Below are 24,675 nucleotides of genomic sequence, written 5' to 3'. Positions count from 1 at the left end.
CTTGAATAATGTTTGTGTATTTTAGTCTATAGTTCACATCTGAGAGCGTTCAACTTTTATTTGCTTTAAAACTTTCTTACATGTTCTTCTTTTCAATACGAAATTCAATTTTATTCTGCTCAAGGCTAAATGGTGATCACTTCCAATTTCAAATCCTCTGTACAATCTAGTGTCCTGTACCAGGGAGAAAGCATTCACTATGAATAATAACATAGTCAATGATACTTTTCTTATTCCTTGCCTATTCTCTTCATGTGAATTTGTACACATTTTTATGTTAGAACATTGTATTAGTAATAACCAGCCCACGTCCTGAGCAGAATCCAACAGGTATTTGCCGTTATTATTAGCTTTGCTTTTTTCTCCAAATTTTCCCAAAATATATTTGTATGTCTGACAAACATTTCCTACTCTGCTATTTAGATCCCAAACAAGGACCAGCTTTTCATTTTTATTGTGTCAGTTGCTTTATTTAAAGCCTCAAAAAATTCCTTCGCTTCTACCTCAGTCTAGAACCTTCTGTGGGACCATAGGCACAAATAAGTCTTATTGTCCAGTTCCCTATTCGGATATTTGTCCACATCACTCTACTTGATATTGCCTGTCATTGAAGATTAGCCTTGTATTATTATTATTAAACTATAGCTACTCCTTCTTTTCCCTGATTGTTATTGTCTGAATATAACATTTTCTATCTATCGCTTAGAAAGATCTCACCAGTTTTGGTCTTTTTTGTTTCAGTTATCCCTATTATGTCGATTTGGTACCTATTCAATTCTTCTGCTAGTTCCATTTCTTTGCAATTCAGGCTTCTTATGTTGATAATATCGATCTTGAACTCTGGTGATGTTGAGTTGGGATGTGTTTTAGAATTTGTTTCAGCTCAGGTTCCCTCACAAAAGCAAGGGCTTGTTTAACTGGGTGATGCCCCAGTCGACTTGAAATTCTGTCATGTTGTACAATTATTTTATATTGTGGTTTAAGCCAAAAGAATACAGTTTGGTTGGCTAAATCCCAAACTGCTAGCCAATCTTCATTCGTTCAGTATCCGGGTATATACCTAATAGGATGCACCATGAAGAGGTGAGGATTAGACATTAGATGTTAGGAGCCCTGGTCAGTTCTCCACATTTTCCTTTAAAGGCTATGTAGTCTTCTCTCAGTTATAGAGCTTTGACCCTTGAGCACCCCCCCCCCCCAAATAAATAATGAAATAACAAAAGAATAAGCAAAGCTATTTTGATTAGGAACCAGTTGAATACATTCGAATTAGCAAAAACTCTGAACTAGCAGTATACAAGACTGTCTTCAAACTAATTTTAAGTTATGGATATGATAGTTGGTTTAGAAATAAAGTACTTTATCAAAAAACAGACCACAGATTTGACAATTGTATAAAATAATAAGGGAATGAACAGGAATAGATGGTAAAATTACATTAAAAAAGAAATGAAGATATTAGGAAGGAACTTGACATTGTTAGCATTCAGGAATACTAATCTAAGGAGGTATGTCACTTAAACAGTGAGAAAAATATTAACTAAACAGGTGTTTGAAGCCAAGATGGCAGGAAGAAGATCACATATTACTGTCATTGTATCCTGTATGCCTTTTGAGGGTACATATCAGGAAATTGATGATAATGTGTCATCTTACCCCAAGCCTTCATCATCTTTGATAAAAAAAAATATTATCCACACCAATCTTGGATAGGATGCACATTATTTTTTGATATGTGATAGTTCCAGCTGAGTGCACATGCCATCACATAGTCCACTGTTAAACCAGTGTTTACATCCAGTGATTCAGTTCCTGTTAACTTTGATATAGGAAGACCTCTTGTCCTTGAACTTATAGCTAAAGATTCCCTTAGAAGTGTATATAAAAGCAAATGAAACTAGGTAAGTATTTTATTAATAATTTTTTCTAGCTCAGGATTATGTGGTGTTTATATTATAATTCTCATGAATGATATATTGTTATTTTCCACGAAGTTGAAAAACTGACATTTACGATGGTGATGTGAAAAGTTCTCTGCCTCGACCATAGATGGCAACACTATCGGCAATTTTTTTTTTTTTTTTTTCTAAGTTGATACATCTATCATAATCATCCACGTGAAATTGCAAGTCATTCTATCAAGTAGTTTGTTTTATACAGCTGTCTAAAGCAAAAGCGTTGTCTGTATCCTTTGAAATGGATAAATTTGAGTATTGTGTGGTTATAAAATTCTTTGTAAAAGACATTTTAATTGCAAAAATATTCATTTGAAGTTCATAAAGGTTTATGGGCACTTTTCTCTTTTGTTTTCGACAATTAAGAAATGGGCTGCTGAGTTTAAATGTAGCTGTACCAGCCTTGAAATGATCCACGTAAAGGACATCCAAAAAGTCCAAAACAACACCAGAAATCATTGATCAAGTGCACGATGTGGTATTGGATGACTGGTGAATCAAATTGCTTGAAATTGCTAAGCCTATAGGCATTTCAAAAGAACGTGTAGGATATATTTTGCATCAAGAATTGCAAATGAAAAAGCTTTGCGCAAGATGAGTGCAATGCTTGCTCCCTTCAGATCAAAATGCACTCGCATGAAAATCCTCTGAACAGTGCTTGGTGTGTTTTAACAAGAATAAAACTGATTTCGTGCATCGATTTATTACTATGGATGAAACTTGGATTCACCATTACACACCAGGTCTTGAAAAGGGTAAAACAATAACTGGGGAATATTATTCCAATCTTTTAACCAGACTAGACAAAAAAATTCATGAGAAAAGGACTGGTTTTCAGAAGAAAAAAATCATCTTTCATCAGGACAGTGCACCTGCCCACAAAGCTGTTGTTTTGGCAATGGGAAAATTAAGGGATCTGCACTGTGAATTGGAACTTACACCCTATTCCTCAGATTTGGCTCCCTCTGACTTCTATCTCTTCACAAAACTAAAAGTCTTCCTCGCTGGTCAGCATTTTTCTTCGAATCTAGATTGCAGCTTTAGAGGGGTATTTGCAGATTTTACTGAGAACCACTATAGGGACGGGATAATGGCACTGGATCATTGCTGGAATAAATGTATTAAGGGAGATTATGTTGAAAAATAAAAATAATTTTGAAATTATAAATTTGTTTTTTCATTGTTAGGCCGAGAACTTTTCAGACCACCCTCGTACTCTAAATTTACAAAAGCTACTGGAGTCTTGGAAGAAAATAGAGCTTCAATGATGAATATTGTGATACATTTATTTCTCACTGCACGAAAAGGTATTTTGGAATATTTTCTGCTATGCTGTCTGATCAAAAATATCTGGATGCCTGCTCATCTCTACTTTCACTCTAATATGAAAGGCATTAATATGGAGTTGGGTCCGCCCTTTGATGTTTTAATAGCCTTCAATCTTCTGGGAAGGCTTTCCACTAGATTTTGCTGCGAAGAGCATTAGTGAAGTCATTCAATGATGTTGATCAATTTGGCCTGGTCACAGTTAGAATGCCAATTCATTCCACAAGTGTTTAATTCTGTTGAGATCAGGCCTTTGTGCAGGCTGATCAAGTTCTTCAACATCCATCTCATCATACCATTCCTGACAGACCTCGCTTTGTTTACACAAGTATTGTTGTGCAACTATAAAATTTGTTGTGCTACAAATTTTATAGTTGCCACAACACATTCAGGCAGGTAGTATTCTCCTGGAATCTGCTAAACCTGGACTCATTCATTGAATTTGCCAGTTAGGGAGGGATGATTCTTCGCTCCAGATAATGTGTTTCCATTACTCCAGAGTACAATAACACCACTCCACTCAATGCTCTTGGTGACATTAGTTTTGTGTTGTGGCTGCATGACCATGGAAACACATGTTGTTAGTTCCTGATGAATTTGCAGTGCTTACGGAGGTGTTTCAGAACATGATGGTGAGTGTTGCAACTGAGAGTAGATTTTTTCGTACAATGCACCTCAGTACTCATTAGTCTCGCTCTGTGATTTTATGTGACCCACCAGGTCATGATTGTGTTGTTGCTCCTAGGTGTTTTCACTTCACAATAACTTCATTTACAGTTCATTGGACAGCTGCAGCAGAACAAAATTTTCGAGTTGTTGCAAAGGTGGCATCTTGTAAAAGTGCCATGTTGAAAGTCACTGGGCTCTTCAGTGTGGTCCATCTAATCTTTTTTTTATACTTATTCAAGATCATGTGCTTCCTTTTTGTACTTGTATCAGCTATGGTTATGATGTATGTAGCCATATTCCTACAAAGGGTGTATGGATGTTTTTGATCAGGCACTATATAAGAAATTGCCAAAAAGTCCCAGCATTTAGTTCCACGAAAAATGGAATTTACCATATCAGACCATCTGTCTTGCAGACTATTCCTTTATTATTTATCATTATAGTGAGATTGAGCTGTGTCATTGTCTATTTAATACAATAGTTGAAGTGTAAATATGAAAAAAAAAAAAAAGAATTATTTATAATGATGTGTAATATTCTGTCATAAGTAAAATAAGATATGTCTCTTCAATAGGATGAGGTTGCTAGGCTCACTCTTTGTGAAAATTCTCATTATGTTCCACTGACAGTACTCCTTGGGTTAGTTGGTTGTAGTGTTCCCCCAGAGCTGAAGGCATCTTTAATTTATTGTCTTGCATCCTTTGCTTCTTCACCAGAGATAGCTTTCAGTATCTGGCAAATTTTGGAAGCCAGTCAAGTAAGTGAAATGAAATAATGAGCTTTTTATGTAAATGATTTGCTTGTTGTCTTTAGGAATTAATTATTTAAGTTTTTATTATGTAATATTTTCCCTTGACACACAATCAGAATTATAGGTTTTACTTTAAGAAAAGTGAGGGAAAAAAGAATGACTCCAATAGTTTTTTTTTTTTTTTTGACTAATTTCTCTTAAGATAAATTTGTTTATGTACCATATACGTGCATTTATGTTCAAGATAACTTGATCACATGGATTTTTTGGATTCAAAACAAAATATCTAACTAAGAACTTGGTTCCAGGTTTTGGTTAACTCTGATTATTATCCGTAACTAAGAGGAAGAGAACAGTAACCAAACTTACATCAAACTACCTCCAAATTTACTCTGGTTTCCTAGAGAAGAAAGAGTCCTCTGTGAAATAATGCTTATGCTCCATAATTCTTTAAAAAAAAAAAAAACAATACAGAAAACATATATGAGGAAGAAAGTAATGAATTCTACAATATGCTACAAGATGTTTGGAACAAGGTAGATAAAAATGATTACATATCCATTCTTGGGGACTTTGATGCCAGAATTGGAGACATCCCTATTTCTTATTGTGTAGGAAACTACAGAGAACATATATGCAATAACAATGAAAAAGAAATTAATTGATTTTTCTGTATTTAATAGTTTAAAAATCACAAATTTATTCTTTAAGTATAAAGACTGCCATAAATATACTTGATCAGTACACAGTTCACAGTCACTTATAGATTATGTAATAGCTAATAAAAAAACTTTCAAAATTTATTCTATATACAAGAGTATACCAAGGTTGTGAATTAGAAATGAACCACTTTCTTCTTGTTTGAAACCTAAGATAACCACCTCAATGGTTAATGAGAAAAGCCCATTCATGCTGGGCTGAGTGGTTAGCATATCCGCTTTCCAGCCAAAAGGCTGCGGGTTTGAATCCCGCCGGGGGCATGGATGTTTGTGATTGTCTGTGGAAAAAAATGGTGGTGGTGGTAGGCAGTAGATGGCATTGATGTAGTTGTGGTTAGTTCTAGTTAGTAGAGAGTTGTAGAGCAGGTGCCCTCCCTCGATGAGTCTGAGAACTCCCTGGAGGTGTCATGTAATAATAATATATATATATATATATATATATATATATATCACAATGAAGAATATTACAGGTTCGAATACAGTTAAGTAAAAAACCTAACAATAATAGCAGTTTATGCCCCTATTGAAAGCAATGTGGAAGAAAGTAATGAATTCTACAATATGCTACAAGATGTTTGGAACAATGTAGATAAAAATGATTTCATATCCGTTCTTGGAGACTTTGATGCTAGAATTGGAGACAGCCCTATTTCTTATTGTGTAGGAACCTACAGAGAACATATATGTAATAACTGTGAAAAAAAAATTAATTGATTTTTCAGTATTTTATAGTTTAAAAATCACAAATTTATTCTTTAAGCATAAAGACTGCCATAAATATACTTGATCAGTTCACAGTCACTTATAGATTATGTAATAGCTAATAAAAAAACTTTCAAAATTTATTCTATATACAAGAGTATACCAAGGTTGTGAATTAGAAACGAACCACATTCTTCTTGTTTGAAACCTAAGATAACCACCTCAATGATTAATGAGAATTATCTGAACCCATTCATCTGAACGGAAAACCTTTTTTAAGATTGGCCTTTTAAATGATCCTAGCATTAAATGGCTCTATAAAAAAAAAAGAATTAATGAAAAAATAGAAAATATGAACTTAAGCAAAACTGTCGAAGAAGAATGGAATAACATCAAAACAGTTATAACATACATGGCCAATGAATCACTGGAAAAGAAGAAGAAATGGCAGAAAATAAAGGGAATTAGAAGATATGATGATCAGATCGCCGAAATTATTGAAGACAAAAGAAATGCTTTTAAAAAAATACTTTGCAACAAAATATCAAGATGACTATATAGAATATAAGAGGAAAATAACAATCGCTAAACAAGCTGGAGGAAGAAAAACATAGAGAGTCCTGGGACAACTTTGTCTCTGAACTTGAAACAGATGTTACATGCCCACAATCTAAAACTTTTAAAATATTAAATACAGACTGTCCCCAGGTTACAGTTGACCAGACTTACGGTGTTCCATACTTATGCATGGGCTCCCAAGGCTCCTCATAAGGATAATTAATAATTCGGGAACTAGTTTCTTTCGTGCATGTAAACAAACCAGCACTTGGTGCATTATTAAAGCAGATCTTCCCATCATTTGGAAGTCAACTTTAAGGGCCTGGGTGACACTTGCCATGTTTGAACATTGGTTCTTGAACTGTTTTATTCCTGCTGTGGAACGTAATTGTTCGGAAAAGAAAATTCCTTTTAAAATTCTGCTTGTGCTGGACATCCAACATCTTTAGATGACCTTCTCCCTAATGTAAAGGTTATTTTTACCACCCAACACTACATCATTGCTACAGCCAATGGACCAGGGAGTCATTTCTGCATTTAAGGTTTATTACTTACAGAATACATTCTCGCAAGTTTCAGGGGTACGGAAGATGATGTGATGATCTTGAAAGAGTTCTGAAAGAATTATAACATCCATGATGCCATCAAAAACTTTGCTGATTCTTGGAAGGAAGTGAAGCAATTAACAATTGAAGGAATGTGGAACAAACTGTTTCTCATTCCTTTAATTCTGTGATGATTTTCATGACTTCACAGAAGACATCACTGAAGCCAGAAATGCTGTGGTGGATAGTGGCAATGCACTGCAACTGGACATTAATGAAAATTATATCACTGACTTACTAGAGTCCCATTCACAGCAATTAACCAATGAAGACTTTATGGAGATAGAGAAGCAGCTGATGGAAACACGAAGAATCAGAAGATCCAGAGCCAAGAATGTTTATAACAAAAGAATTAGCTGAAGCCTTTTGTCTCATTGCTAAGCTTGAGAAGCAAGATCCTAACATTCAGCGGTTTACAAAGGCTTACTGTGTAGTTAGTGAGAACATCAGCTGCTATAAGGCCATTTATGATGAAAGAAAGAAAAAAGGCTGTGCAAACAATCCTAGATACCTTTTTCAAGAAACTGACTTCAGTGGTAAGCTTCCCTCCTCCAGAAACAGAATCAAATCCTGATTCTCCAGCATCAGTCCATCATCTCAATCATCATCTTCCGATTAATATCAGCCTACATTCTTGCCTCAGAAATCCCCCTTCTACTAAGCATGACATTGATGCAACTTTTAATATTCTTTTTTGAAATTTCTCCTATCAATACTTTTTATATAATTTTTTTTTTATGGTTTGTTCGTTTGAATTAAAAGAAAGAGCACAATCGTTTCTGTAACTTATTATTACAGGACAGGGGCATTATTATTACAGTATTGCACTGTAATATTATTGCCACATATGAGCCATTATAGTATTGTTATTATTATTACTGCATATGCTCTGTTCATCAGGGATCCGAGTTATGTACAAATCCGACTTAAAGATGTTCTCAATAACGTTTCTCGTTCGTAACCTGGATACCACCTGTAATTTAAATAGAGATCTTAGAGAAAACGCACATATTTCGCCCATTGATCAGAATACTGCTATGCTGTTATAAAAACCTTTGGACTCATAATAAAAATTTTGAGACAATAAACTTCGATAATGAGACACTCTTGGGTCCTGTATCAATAGATGAGTTAGAAACTACTCTAAAAAAGTTGTAAAAACCATAAAACACCAGGTGAAGATGGGTCGAATACTGAATTAATAAAATATGCAAACCCAAACCTCAAAATCTGTTTCCTTAAACTAATAAATAAAATATGGAATGGTGAACCACCACCCAAAGACTGGCAAAAGGCAATAGTTACTCCTATACACAAGAAGGGCAATGTTAGTAACTGTGAAAATTATAGAGGAATTAGTCTCCTAAACTCTGGATATAAAATTTATAGTAAAATTCTGAAAAATAGACTGTCCCAATTCTATGAAGATAAGATAGGAGAAGAGCAGAATGGATTCAGGAGAGGCTGCTCTTGCACGAACGGAAACTTTACCTTAAAATTTTTATTGGAAAAGCGTAAAGAATACAATGTGGAAACCCATATTGCTTTTATTGATTATTCTAAGGCATCTGACAGAGTTAATTGCAATAAACTTTTTGAGATATTAATAAATGATAGAGTTCCTTATCATATAATTAAAATGATCCATGATATATATGCAGACAACATCGCATCTCATCTTCCTTTTACCCTGCGGTGTCGAGGGTTTATTAATCATCGGACCTCAAACCGTTCACAGGATAAGGTATTCAGCCTTATGCCCTGGTGTATCCTGTGTCCATAGTTTTGAGTTCTCAAGGCCAGTTTGCCTGCTTTGCAGGATGAAAAACCTCAGGATAAACTGGGGAAAATACCCTACTCTCCACGCCCAAGACTGGCTAACTTGGCTATGGCTGAGGAAGATCCTTCAGCTCCTCACTTCACTGACAGGAATCGAACCTATGACACTCCTTTCCCAGGCATATGATTGCAAAGATCAAATGGTCTATGTAGGTCTCCTCTAGCTGTTAAAAAGTGTCCAACACTCACATTCATAGGTCATTGTACTCTCTATAATCATATGATATAGCATCTTCTTAGTTTTCCTTGAGACCTTATGACTATATAAAATACCATTCATGGTTCTAATAGCTGCTTGTGCCCATCCTGTTTGAAATATCATATCTGCTTCACAGTGGCCGGGCTTATCCATCATTGAGTCAAGATATTTGAAGACATCCACTGTTCCCACTTCTAAATCATGATCTGTTGCACTATCACCTCCAACTAGATACTTGGTTTTTAACAAATGAATTTTTAGGTCCCAATATTTATATGTATCCAACAATTTTCTCACCTGGTATTCTGCATCTTCCTTGTTCTGTGTGTATGAATCACCTGATCATCAGCAAAAAAGAAGAGCAGATAGCACTTGGTCTCCTAGTGGTACAACCATTCCATGGAATTGTCTATTCCAATCCTCCAGCGCCACATCCAAGTAGATCTTAAGCAACGTTGGTGACATACAGCATCCCTGCTTTAGCCCCTTGTTAGTAGTAAATTCCTCTGAAAGTTTGTTACCAATCTTTATAGCAGACAGATTCCTGGTACATACTCTGCACCATTTCTGCTGTTTCTTCATCTATTCTATTCCTACTCTCTTCAATACTTGCCACATTGTCTTTCTTGGGGAAGTATCATAAGCTTTCTCGAAATCTACAAAAATTAAATTGAGCTTAAACTTGGCACTATACAAATTGTATTATTGCACACTCAACTCTGGTGAGGCAATAGGGACACAACAGAACACATCCTCTTTTGGTTTACCATATGGCTGGGCATGAGACAAATTGTTGTGTGCTTTGTAGAGAAATTAAAGCTGTGTAGAAGGAAAGAATTTTTTGCTGTCAGGATATATAAGTTATCAATAATTAACCTCCCAAACGGCCAGGACATCTATAGACGTCCAGCTAAATCTAGATATGATTCATCCCACCTGTTGAAAGAACAGGGATAAGAAGTGCAATTTGACCATCATTTCCATTAGAAGGTGTGATAAACCCCCACGCTGAGGAGAATGGTTAATCAGATTATCTCACGTTCATAGTTGCCTATTATTGCAACTTAGAGGCAATAATAAAGGTTGAAACCGGTCTGGGTAGTGGCCCTTCCCTTAATGCATAGCAGTATACATGTCTGCAAGGAGATGTGCTTTGCATTATGGGAGATACTGAGACAAGGAGTGATGGGAGCTTGGTCCACCTTTGCTTGGAGTTTCCTGGTGTTGCACTGCCTTACCTCAGTCCTGAAGATGTTTTCAGGTGCAAACTTTGTTTGCTTACACTTGGATAAAGGATTAAACTAAATTTATTATAGTCTAACCAAGTGAAAAATAAACTTCCAATATTACTACCTTATTTCTGTTTCTCGTGTGGGAGAAAAATGTCACTTATAATTATATCAGATGTTATAATGGCAAAAATAGTAAGAAAAAAATCATTTGCACTTTCTCTTCAAAAAACAAAGAAAGAACATTGTAAATTCAGCCAATGAAAAAGAAAACACTACATATTTTTCTGCTGTTATCTGATTTTTTTTTCTTGTAGTATAAAGAAGAAATCACTGCATATAACGTGGAGTATGCAGGAGGGGAGAAAAATCTGGAAATTGGTTACATTATAACGAATAGAGAAATCATGTCAGAAAAAATTATTCACGTAAGATTCTAATATCAGCAGACCTAACATTTTCTTCTAGGTTAGATAACTAAAGGAACTAAACCTTTGCTACTATTTTACACTAAAATGAATAGGCATGTTCCCAAGTGATTTATGTTTGTAACAGTTATCTTGCGAACAATTTATAAAATAAATTCTCTGAAATATCTGCAAACTGAATAGGTCTATACCCCCCCCCCCCCCAAAAAAAAAAAAAAAAGAAGATTATGAAATGCATATGCATCTTTTCTTTTAAAATAATTCAAATCCTCCTTTTCAAGATAATTGTATGAAATAATTTATAATTTTTCGATAATAAAAGTGAAACTGATCATTATAAATTAAGAAATTATTTTGGCATAAATAATGTATCAGCATGTAAAGGAAATGTCAGTATTTCTGTTAGGAAATCTGTAATCAACAATCGAAAAGGAAACAAGACATTCTTGATGTATTCTGCACTACAGCTTGAGGCACTTTAGTGTTCTCTCTTTTCTTTCTCAATAGCACTGAGAGTAATACGCCTTTAGCTTTTCGTCCAGCCTAAGAGGATATTATCAAGTATTTTTAAGACGTAGATTATTTCAGAAATAGCAACCAGCAGCAGAAGTAGTAATGTTTAGATTTTTTTAAAGAAGAGCAAACAAAAATAATACTACTGAACTTTCTTTTGTGTGGTATGCATATAAACAATTTTGCATAGGGAAAATATAGCATATTATTTCTAAAATTTCAAATAATTTCAGCAGGCAGTAGAACAGCTGATTTTAAATTGCTAATAAATAGTACAGAATTAGAAGCTTCGCGGTACAACAATCTGATTGCTATATTTCTTTTGTCAAAACAATAAAATGAAGTAATAGATTTTGAATACTGTCTTGAAAAGCATTCAAACCTGTAGAAATTTACAATAGTTATGCAATTGAGTTCAAGGAGAGTATAAGGAGGGGAGTGTAAGCATTAGTAAATCTTCAAAATGAGCAAAAATTTTGAATCATTCTGTGTATGATATTTTTCATATTATATTTTCAATATGTCTACGAGCATATGCACTGGATATTATCATAATGTGCATAATACAAAAAATAAAATAAATAAATAAAAGATGAAGAATCACTGCTAAAATATCATTGGATATAAATTTTTTATATCAAAAAGACTCGCAATCGGAAACCGAGTAATGCAATTTAACATTTTAACATTTGTTGTTCATAAAGACAAAATAAAAATTAAAAAAAAAAAGAAACTAAAACTAAAATGTGATGATCCATATAATGGTATTTTGCTAGGAACGAAAGCAAAAGGACATATTTATTTCAATAAATATTATTTAAGAATATAAATATTTGACATAATATTTTCGAAGCAAACATTTGAAAATTCTGAAATTTGAAAAAAAAATATACTTCTATATTATAAGTAAAGTGAAAGAACAATCAGTGCAACTCTTCCAGTGCACTGGAAGAGTTGCACTGATTGTTCTTTTTGGATTTGCACTGGAAGTGCACTAAAATTCTTTTAGTGCACTTCCAGTGCACTGAAAGAATTTCTATAATTGATTGGCATGTTTAAATTTCTAAGAGGTATAGGTAATTATATTTCTTCCTGAATTATTCAGATATTAACCATGTTTGTATGATGGCACATCTGAGAAAAAAAAACAGGCATTAATTGAAATAAATTTGTTATAGACAAATAACTTTAATCTGCAATCACAATTACAGTTGTGATATTATGGGTGGTGAAATAAAGCCCTCTGACAGGAAACACATTATGTGTCATCCCAGAAACTCAAGTTATCCTAATGCACGTTTATGAAGAGTTTTAGTTAAAAGGGGATTTTTGATTAAATATCAGTAACTGTACACACAAACACTACCATCACTGCATTTCACTGCATAGGTATGCACACAAAAGAAAGTAAAAGCTTTATTGAAGCAGGAAATACTGTAAAATATATAAGAAAAACTTTTTCAAATAATGTCAAAGGGAAATTTTTTTTTCTAAGCATTTTCAGTAATCTCACATCTCTTCCTGCTGTTCTTAACCCCAAGTAAGAAAAGTTTTTTTCTAGTTTTTCAGAGTTTTACAAGAAAAGCCTGACTGATCCTAAAAGAATAGCAAAACTTATTATTCAAAAAAAAAAAAAAAAAAAAAAAAACAGCTAACACCTTTTTTTTTTATCCCCATATAGAGAGCAGGCGAGGCCTTTTTTAGCCTTATCTAACTTTTGGAGACTGAGTGGGCATCTCAATCTCCACTGGCACTGGTAGCCATCAGATATAACTGATTCAAGGCTTTCGTTAAGCAGCGCATAGTGAAGATACGGCTCAACGAGTGCCGCCATCTTGTGGTTCCTAACTAACGCAATATTTTTAATCTCTGAAAATAGTATGGGTTCTATGGTCAATTTTCTTGAGTTTATGGGATGAAAAATCCCAGTTTTTGGGAGAAAAAGCCTGCTTGCCCATGCCAGATATCGACTAACTACGGAACTGGTCGAAAAAAGGCTTAGTAAAAGTTCCTCTAGTTGGTGACTAGACTTGAACTCGAAGTCTATCTTCGGGTGGTTTATCGCCGAGGAGTGCAAACATGTAATGTGTTTGTAAAGCCTGTGAATGCCATTATTTTTGTTTTTTTCTTGATTTTGTCATATATTTTTTACACTTAAATTGTGAAGTGTATTTTTGGATGTTGGCCATTTAAATGCACTGAGGAGCGCAAACATAATGTGTTCGTAAAGCCTGTGAATGTCATTATTTTTGTTTTTTCTTTAGATTTTGTCATATATTTTTTACATTTAAATTGTGATGTGTATTTTTGGATGTTGGTCATTTAAATGCACTGTGATTGTATGAGGGTGGTCTGAAAAGTTCTCAACAATGAAAAAAAAAAACGAATTTATAATTTCATAATAATTTTTATTTTTCAACATAATCTCCCTTAAGATTAATACATTTATTCTAGCGATGCTCCACTGCCATTATCCTGTCCCTGTAGTGGTTCTCAGTAAGATCTGCAAAATACCCCTCTACAAATATCTCAAAATACTCGCCTCTTGATTCGAAGCAAGACGTTGACCGGCGAGGAAAGTTTTAGTTTTGGGAAGAGATAGAAGTCAGAGGGAGCCAAATCTGGGGATTATGGTCGATTTTCCAACAATTCATAGTACAGATTCCTTAATTTTCCCATTGCCAAAACACCTTTGTAGGCAGGTGCATTGTCCTGATGAAAGATGATTTTTTCTTTTGCAAACCGGGTCTTTTCTTACGAATTTTTTTCTCTAGTCTGGTTAAATGATTGGAATAATATTTCTTGGTTATCGTTAAAGCTAGAGATAAGGCCTCGAAAGACATAACATCAGTCAAGCAGATAAAGGATGCCTCAGGAGTAGTATTACAAGATGAGGACAAAATCAGAGGAAGATGGAAAGAATATTTCCGAAAACTACTAAATGAGGAGAATCCAAGAGAGAGAGGTGCGAGGATGGAGAGGTAAATGAGAGACTGGTGCAAGACATAAGTAGAGAGGAAGTTTCTTGGGTACTGAGAAAAATGAAGAATGGAAAGGCTGTGGGAGCAGACCAGATACCTGGGGAAGTGTGGAAAAGTTTGGGCAGTGAGGGCGTGGATATGTTATGGGATCTGATGTGTAAAATAGCCCAACAGGAAAAGATACCAGAGGAATGGAGGAAAAGTATTCTCTTCCCAATCTACAAAGGAAGAGGAGATGTTCAAGACTGTGGCAACTATAGAGGAATCAAGCTGATGTCACACACATTAAAAATATGGGAAAGAGTAATTGAAGCAAGGTTACAGCAGGAAACGAAAATTGGTGAGGAGCAGTTTGGATTTATGCCAGGAAGAGGGACAACGGATGCAATATTTGCGCTAAGGCGATTGATGGAGAAATATAGAGAGATGCAAGTGCATCTGCACATGGTGTTTATAGACCTGGAAAAGGCATACGACAGAGTGGCCACGCAGGAGGTATGAAGATGTATGAGGAAGAAGGGGGGTGTCGGAAAAGTACATGAGGTTGGTGAAGGAGATATATGAAGGAACAGAAACTCAGGTCAGGTCTAGTGTCGGCATGACAGAAGGGTTTCCTATTGTCGTAGGACTACACCAAGGGTCAGCTCTGAGCCCCTACCTCTTTGACCTGGTCATGAATGTACTAGTGGAGGATGTCAAGAAGGAGGCACCATGGAGCATGCAGTTTGCCGATGACATTGTTCTATGCGAATCACCCCGAGAGAAGCTTGAAAATACCCTGGATGAGTGGAGAAAGGCACTGGAGGAGAGCGGCATGAGAATTAACTGGGTGAAGACTGAATATATGTCAATGGGGAGTGACGAGGATATCGTCATACGACTCCAGGGTGAAAGGCTAATTTCAGGGAAGAAATTCAAGTACCTTGGGTCGGTTATCGAGAGGAATGGTGACCTGGATGGGGAAATACAGCACCGAATAACATGCGGTTGGATGAATTGGAGGAAGATGAGCGGGGTCCTGTGTGACAAGAGATGGTGGTGAGGCCGGCGATGCTCCATGGTGCGGAGACATGGCCTATAACCAAGGCACAGGAGAGGAAGATGGAGGTAGCGGAAATGCGGATGTTGAGATGGACGAGTGGTGTGACAAAGAAGGGCAGGATAAGGAATGACTACATCAGAGGGACGGTTAAGGTGGGAACAATTGGCAAGAAGATACAAGAAAGTAGGCTGAGGTGGTTTGGACATGTTGAGAGGAAGGGTGAGGAGTATGTTGGTAAACGAGTGGAGTATATGGAGTTGGAGGGAAGGAGAAAAAGAGGCAGGCCCAAGCTCAGGTGGAGGGATAAGATGACAGAGGATCTTAGGGAGAAAGGATGGAGTCCAAAGGATACTCTGGACCGGAGAACTTGGAAGAGGAAGGTTAAAGATTGGTGCGCCGACCCCGTTTAACATGGGATAAGGCAGAGTGAAAGAAGAAGAAGATTGTTTTACCCTTTTCAAGATAATTAATAAACAAAAAATGCTTTTAGCATCCCAAAACACCGATGCCATGACCTTTCCTGTTGATGGAACCGACTTTGTCTTCTTTGGGTCTGAACAACAGGCTTCTGTCCACTGTTTTGACTGCTGTTTGGATTTTGGTGTGTAATGGTGAATCCAAGTCTCATCCATAGTAATAAATCGATGCACAAAATCAGTTTTATTCTTGTTAAAATGCACCAAGCAATGTTCAGAGATTTTCATGCGAGTGCATTTTTGATCTGCTGTGAGAAAGCGCCTCACCCAAATTGCGCAAAACTTTTTCAGTTGCAATTCTTCATGCAAAATATATCCTACACGTTCTTTTGAAATGCCTATAGTCTTAGCAATTTCACGCACTTTGACTCACCAGTCATCCAATACCATATCGTGCACTTGATCAATGATTTCTGGCGTTGTTACACTTTCTGGATGTCCTTCATGTGGATCATCTTCAAGGCTGGTACGGCCACATTGAAACTCGGCAGCCCATTTCTTAATTGTTGAAAACGAAGGAGAAGAATGCCCGTAAACTTTTATGAATTTCTTTAGGCGTTAAACTTCCTTTTACAAAGAATTTTATAACTGCACGATACTCAATTTTATCCATTTCAAGGGATACAGACAACAGTTTTGCTTCAGACAGCTGTATAAAACAAACTACTTGATAGAATGACTTTAAATTTCATGTGGATCTGTACCAGCTTAGTAAAAAAAAATCATGCCGATAATGTTGCCATCTATGGTTGAGGCCGAGAACTTTTCAAACCACCCACGTATCTAATTTGTCTGAGTAATGGGTCTTAGTCAACTCATAGTGCAGCCTCCACTGGTTTGATGTAGTTGCGTTGAGTGCTTGTTCTGTAAATGTCCTATATAAAAATGAGTCAAATAGGATAGGATATGAACCTATTGCTATTCTGCTTAGCTGCATATATATTTTTATTTTTCATGCAAAATAATATGCATTGTGTATTTGAATTATTCAAATTTGCCTAGAGGGAAATGGGACTATCAAATCATGGGTCTCTCTTAATGGTCACAGTGAATAGAGATGTAATATCACAGGTAATAATGATATCTGAATTTTTAAGGATATTGATTTTTATTATAGTTTTAATATGGACATAATTATTTTACTTTTATTTTTTTAGAGTGGGGTGGGTTACCATTGAGGCAACAGCTGACCTTGCAGATTGTTTGGCAAGTTTGTACATTAGAACCATCTATTCTGTTGCCTACTGGACTTGGGATATGGGGGTGGGTGGGTGGGCGGGCGGGTGGTATCTGGTTTGTGAATTTTTGAGACTCTATATATTCTGGATAGTTCCACATGGTAAGGTTTTGAACATCTTAATGAATTCATTAGTCAAGATTAAATTAAAAATGCCAAGAAATTATATTCTTGTTTAATCCTTTATCCAAGTGTAAGCAACATATGGAGGCTGATGACTTCTCATTAATTACCTTAGTATTATTTGTTATCTTAATTTAATTTATAGCCAAGTGAAAGAACTTTCTACATTTGGCCAAGATGTAAATTTTTTCAATACTTTAAGAGCATTTTTTTTCCTCTTTTCCCTCCCAGATATATTTGAATTATTCAGATTTACAGTACATGCATGTTATTTGACATGAAAAAATATGCTAACCTATTTCTGTAGAGGATGCTTAGAGAACCAAATGCTCAGACCACTAGACACTGTGTAAAAGTGTTTATTTTGCAGCTTGGTCCATGCTCATACATATTAGATATATCTTTAGTTGTTAAACAGTCAACTTTTGTCAAATACACTTTGCAGGAAAAATAATTAAGTAACCATTTGCACCTCTTGTTAAATTAATCACATACCTTCAAATTAGAAAACAAGCAACAATACCACAAAGTAAATAGAGTTATAAGAGCTTAAAGTTCCATGGAGGTTATTAAATAATAAAACATGATGTAAATCATGTTTTATTATCCTTTATATTATTATTTAGTATGATAAGAGCTAGGATTAGTTCTTAGCTCTTATCCTTAGGACTAAGAAGTGATAAGAGCTAAGATTAAATTAACATTTAATCTTAGCTCCTATTTTTGAATAGAGCTTCTATACCATTAAATTAGTTAATTTAATGGTATAGAGCCTCCTCCTATCATTTAAATCATCATATAAAGGTTTGTTTGTGCTTCATGGACACTTAGTGGTTTTAAACGTCAAATCCACTTTGACAAATTTAGAATTTTGATAATTAACAATGATATCCTCTTATTATAACTCAGAATGATGTAAGAGCTTAGTTAGGCCCTTCTATACCCATGTGCTGTATCCAGTCTCTTATTGATTTTGCCAATTTGTGAAAGATAGGATGTTTACTTCCAGTATCACTTAAATCTTGATTCTGGAAGTGAGCATCGTTAACTGTGTGTTTAAGTTTCTAGTCTTAAAATTTAATAAACCTGAGTTTTCCTTTCAGTGGTATTACCACAGCTTGCTAACCACTGACTTGTATTTCAAGAGGTTATACAATAGTTAGTCACTGCAATCACTAAGTCACAATGATATTTCACTTCTGATTGGCCAGAGCATTTTTTATTTTTGATGTGATTAAAATGGAATACATATACATTCACCAATTGAACAATTTTGGGACAGGAAGTTGTATTGATTACTAAAAATGATTTGAACCACCCATTATTTGTAATAACAAACTAATAATAGCAGGGTTACTAAAGTTCTTGAGCTATGACTTTTTAACAGTTTATTTATTGCAGCATATTATTTTAGCACATAATATTTAGAAATTAACACTCTCTAATATATATATATATGGGATGCTTAAGGGTCAAAGCTGTATAACTGAGAGGAGACCTCCACATAGCCTTTAAAGGAATGCGGAGAACCGACCAGGGCTTCTGACCTAATGTCCAATCCTCACCTTCTCGTGGTGCACCCTGTTGGGTATCTACTTTGATACTGAACGAACGAGGATGGGCTGGCATTTTGGAATTTAGCCGACCAAATTGTATTCTTATTGGTTAAACCAAAATAAAAAATGATGGTACAACATGACAAAATTTCATGCCGGCTGGGGCGTCCCCGGTTAAACAAGGCCCCCGTTGTTTTTGCCAGGGAACCAGGGCGAACAGCGAAAAGTCAGCTACTGGAACAAATCTGAAAACAAACCCCAACTCAACATCAACAGAGTTAAAGATCAGTACTATCCACGTAAGAAGCCTGAATGGCAAAGAAATGGAGCTAGCTGAGGAATTAGATAAGTACCAGATCGACATAATAGGGGTGACTGAAACAAAAAAGACAAAAACTGGTGAGATCTTTCTGAGCAATAAATACAAAATGTTATATTCAGGCAATGACAATCAAGGAAAAGAAGGAGTAGCCATAGTATTCAACACAAAATACGACGCTAATCTTCTTGAATGGCAGTCAGTCTCAAGTAGAGTAATGTGGGCAAATATGAGAATGGGGAACTGGACAATGAGACTTATTTGTGCCTATGGTCCCACAGAAGGTTCTACTAAGGTAGAAGTGGAGGAATTTTTTGATGCTCTAGAAAAAGCAACTGACACAATGAAAAAGGAAAAGTTGATCCTTGTTGGGGATCTAAATAGCAGAGTAGGAAATGATTGTGAGACATACAAAAATATTTTGGGAAAATTTGAAGAAAAGAGCTTTGCTCTTTTCTTCAAAAGAGCTTTGCTCTTTTGGAGAAATATCTGTTGGATTTCTGCTCAGGACATGGAATGGTTATTACTAGTACCATGTTCCAACATAAAAATGTGCACAAATTCACATGGAGAGAAGAGGCTAGGAATAAGAAAAGTCTCATTGACTATGTTATTGTTGATAGTGATGTTTTCTCCCTGGTGCAGGACACCAGGATGTACAGAGGATTTGAAATTGGAAGTGATCACTATTTAGTCTTGAGCAGGATAAAATTGAATTTCATATTGAAAAGAATAACATGTAAGAAAGTATTAAAGCGAATAAAAGTTGAGCAGCTCTCAGATGTGAACTGTAGACTAAAATACACAAAGATTATTGAAAAGAAAAGAAAAGAGTTTGAGAGCAGGAATCAAACCTTGGAGATTCAGTGGCAAACTCTGAAGAAAACTTTGATTGATTCTGCCAGAGAGGCATGTGCTGAGGTTGTGTGCAAGGATAAAAAATCAGAACTCCCTGGTGGACACAGGAAGTTAAAGAGGCAGTGAAGAAAAAGAAGGAAGCATATCAAAAGTTCCTGGCAAATAAGTCAGCTTTTACTCTTACAGAATACAGAGACAAATGTAAGAAAGCTAAAGAGTGTGTAAAACTAGCTAAACAAAAGTCATGGGAGGACTTTGGCAAGACTATAGAAAATAAATATCAAGAAGGTGGCAAAATATTCTGGAGGGTGTTGAAGAAGCTTAGGAATGGAGGAAAGAGTGCTGTAAAAGGAGTTAGAGATGGTAAAGGTGACATGAAAACAGGAGAAAAAGATATCCTTGAAGTATGGAGTAATTACTTTGAAAAACTGCTAAATGAAACAAGCAGTGATGACAGCACAGTGATAAAAAACACTGACCAGGTATGCAGTCAGGAATACATATCCATACTTGAAGTAGAATAAGCCATCAAAGGCTTGAAATGTGGAAAGGCAGCAGGAGTAGATGATATTCGACCAGAAATGCTGAAGTATGGTGGTATAAAAGGCTTACAGTGGTTGCACTGCATAGTTCAGAAAGCCTGGACAGAGGGACGAATTCCCGATGATTGGAGTAGAGCTCTCATAGTACCCATATATAAAAAGGGAAATAAAACTGAATGTGAGAATTACAGAGGTATTTCCCTACTGAGTGTTCTTGGCAAGATCTATGCAAATATACTTGAGAAACGGTTGAGAAGAATTGTGGAAGAAAAGCTTGGTGAAGAACAAGCTGGATTCAGGCCAAATAGAGGCTGTCAGGATCAGATCTTCACTTTATGACAAATAGCCGAGAAAGCATGGGAATATAACAAAGATCTGTATTTAAGTTTTGTCGATTTGGAAAAGGCATATGACAGGGTGCCAAGAGAGAAGCTATTCAATATGCTGCAGTTATATGGTGTCAATGGGGCATTATATCAAGCAATACTTAGTCTTTATTTGAGTTGTAAGTCAGCAGTTAGAAATGAAGGAAGTACAGGAAGATGGTTTAATGTTAAATCTAGTGTGAGACAAGGATGTACATTATCCCCTCTGTTATTCATTATCTATATGGATCACGTTATGAAGGAAAGTGGTATTAAACCTGATATCAAAATTGGAGATGTTAATGTCAGCTCTTTGCTTTATGCGAATGATGTTATACTTCTAAATAAATCCGCTACAAGTCTGCAAGATTCTTTGACTAAATTGAATAGCTGTTGTAATAGATATGATATGAAGGTCAGCAATAAAAAGACAAAGACAATGAAAATGTCAACTGTGTTGCGAATGGAGAACCTGTGGAACAAGTAAAACATTTCAGCTACTTAGGCACAATTTTTACTGAAGATGGTAAATTAAATATAGAAATAGACAACAGAATCAGCAAAGCTGGTATGGTGGGAAGTCAATTGAATAAATTCATATGGAATAAGAGAGAAATTAGTCGGAACACTAAATTAGCTGTATACAAGACAGTGTTCAAACCAGTTTTAACTTATGGATCTGAGAGCTGGGTCAGAAGTAAAACACTTGACCAAAGACTAGAGACCGCAGATATGAGAGTCCTGAGAAGGATTAGAGGCGTGAAAAGATGTCATCAATGGCAATATCATATTAAAAATGAGGATATTAGGAAAGAACTTGACATTGTCAGCATCCAGGAATGCATTAGCAGAGCTAATCTCAGGTGGTATGGTCACTTAAATAGAATGGGAGAGGAAAGATTAGCAAAACAAGTGTTCTCTGCCAGGTTGGCCGGAAAACGACCCAGAGGAAGACCAAGATATAGGTGGATTGATACGGTACAAAGTGCCTTAAACGATAGAAATATAAGATCTGATAATGTTGGCGTCTTGACAAGTAACAGACTGATTTGGGGGAAATTTGTAGATAGGAAGTTAGTAATGATGTAATTTTTTCATGTAGTGCTGTCGTATCCTGTACACCCCTTGAGGGTACATGGCAGGAATTTGATGACGATGATGATATATATATATATATATATATATATATATATATAATATATAATATATATTTTTTTTTTTTTGCCTGGGAAGTGGCACATTCATCTGCAGAACTAGGCTGCTTGAAGAAAAACTAGGTTTGATTTTGAGCACCCGAACTAGAAGGACTTTTTAATCCTTTCTTAAACTGGTTCCCTTGTTAGTCAGTCTTTAGCATGGACAAACTGGTTTTTTCTCCAGGAAACATTTCATCCCATAAACTCAAAAAAATCAACCATAGAACCCACAATATTTCAGACAATAAATATAATGTTAAGATTAGAGACCACTAGATGGTGGCACTTGTGTTCAGCCTCTCTTCACTGGATGTCATGTTTAATTAGTGATAGTCTTGGGCCAGCTATCTCTTATTGACTATTTGTGGAGATGGAACTGTCCCCTCAGTCTCCAAAAGTTAGATAAGGGTAAAACTTCCAGCTTCACCTACTCCCTGTAGAGGAATAAATGGCATTAGCTGATTTTTTATTTGTGTGTGTGTGTGTGTGTGTGTGTGTGTATTTTATTTTGTTTATGCAAAAGATTAAACTTATGTATATGTTGTTATTATTATTATTATTAAACTTATTTTTCTGCTTTTTGTAATTAAACATATTTTCTAATGCTTTACTTTTTAGATTATTCCTACTGTAAAGACCACATCAGTATACCATCCCTCTGGTATCCAGGTAAATAATTTGTTTAGTATTTTGAAGTTAATATTTTTATGATTATTTTTTCAGACTGTAGACATTGTGTTAAAGAGGGAAGCAGTTTATAGTAATCAACGTAACAGAAACTTCTCGAATGGAAGTTAATTTCAAGCGGAAAAATTTCAGCATTGCAAAAATTGATGCTTTTGGCCTTTGCAGTCATTTATGTATAGAGCATCTGGGGTTTGATCAGAAAGGACTGATTTTTCCATAATTATTAAACTTTGTACATTTTGGAAAATTATGGAGACAACTACCGTGTTTGTGTAAAACATTAGTTTAATATAAACCAAAATCCACTCGACGTTTCGACCTTTATGTCAAGGTCATCTTCTGGAGCATATATACAAAGAAACAAGCTGCACTACAATCTACATGGTTTGCTAAAGTTACTGACCAACTGTTACAACAATTATTGGCCTGACCTCTGGCGGGAAAAAAAAAAATTGAAATTGAAAATCAGAACTGGTTCCTGTTCCTGGATACACTGGTTGTACGTCTTCCTTCAGGCAGTCTATCCTTCACGGTCTACTGCAAACCGACACACACTAGCCAATACATACATGCTAATTCATACTACCACCCATCACAAAAATATGGAGTCATTAACACTCTTAAAAACAGAACTATAACAATTTGCTCTTACCAGCAAACTCTGAAACAGGAACTAAAAATCATCAGCGATACATTTCTAAATAACGGCAATAACATAAATACTATCAATAAAGTTCTTCATAAAACATCATCAAAAAAGAATCTAGATTGCAGTAAAACCATAGCCAACCCATACATTAAAGGGTTATCGAAAAAAATCAACAGAATCCTACACCATTATAATGTCAATGCCACCTTTAAACCACCTACAAAACTTAGAAAACATATTAAACTCCTCTAAGGATTCTCTCCTCCCTTTGGCACATCCTGGAGTTTATTGCATCCACTGCACCTGTAACATACCGTACATTGTTGAAACAGGACATACAATCTCTATATGTAAGAAAGAATACATAAAACACATTAAATATAACCATTTTGGTGAAGCAGACCTCTCAGATCATGCTCTCAACACCTTACACCAAATCGACTGGAAATGTACCCGCTCTTTACACCATACAAAAACCTGGTGTGAAAGAAAATTTAAGGAAGCCTGCGAAATCCTGATAAACCACCCAAATGTCAACAATAATGGTGGCATGAAAATTCCAAGAATCTGGATGGCACATATTCAGCCCACCTAATATTTACTTCAGGACTCTAGGCAACCTACAGCTAGCAACTGGTTGTAATTTATATGTATAATCATGGTGTTAATATATACGGTGTCCCAAAATTCACGCAAGAATTAATTTTGATAGAAATTACTTCTTGCGTTACAGTATAGGGTTATGCATGGAATAGCATATCGGGTAAATGGCCTCCACGGCTTTGCTGGCACATACGCACTCTTTTGTTGAAATTTTCCATGACCATTTTGCATAAATGTGGCTGAATTTCGTTGATACAGCGCTCAATTTCCTACTTCAAGGCATGGGTGGTCGTGGGCTTGTTGGCATAAACCTTAGACTTCAAAAAACCCCAAACAAAAAAGTCCAATGGCGTTAAGTCACATGATCTGGGCATCCAATTCTGATCACCAAAATGGGAAATTACACGACCAGGAAATGACTCATGCAGTAATTGAATTGTTTGTCGGGCTGCATGGCATGTGGCACCGTCTTGTTAAAACCACATGTCGTCCACATCCATATCTTGCAATTTAGGCACAAAAAACTGGAATATCATGTCGCGATAGTG

The 24,675-nt window shown here is 35.7% G+C and overlaps 1 protein-coding gene across 3 annotated transcripts in view; it reads left to right on the top strand.

Moving 5' to 3' along the window:
- Nup205 (nuclear pore complex protein Nup205) overlaps nt 1-24,675 on the top strand; it is a 610,691-nt gene that overhangs the window by 225,339 nt on the left and 360,677 nt on the right. For all 3 annotated transcript variants that reach the window (XM_090405724.1, XM_090405715.1, XM_090405707.1), the window contains exons 14-15: nt 4,525-4,707; nt 22,807-22,857. In XM_090405724.1, the coding sequence (XP_090261850.1) occupies nt 4,525-4,707; nt 22,807-22,857 (234 nt within the window). The remainder of the gene's footprint in view (nt 1-4,524; nt 4,708-22,806; nt 22,858-24,675) is intronic.

The sequence above is a fragment of the Typopeltis vanoorti genome, chromosome 2 (assembly GCF_054136105.1).
Source record: "Typopeltis vanoorti isolate ZY-2024b chromosome 2, IOZ_Tvanoo_1.0, whole genome shotgun sequence".
Lineage (NCBI taxonomy): Eukaryota > Metazoa > Arthropoda > Arachnida > Uropygi > Thelyphonidae > Typopeltis > Typopeltis vanoorti.
Note: the sequence above shows the minus strand (reverse complement) of the source record. Positions and strands in the feature narration are given on the sequence as shown.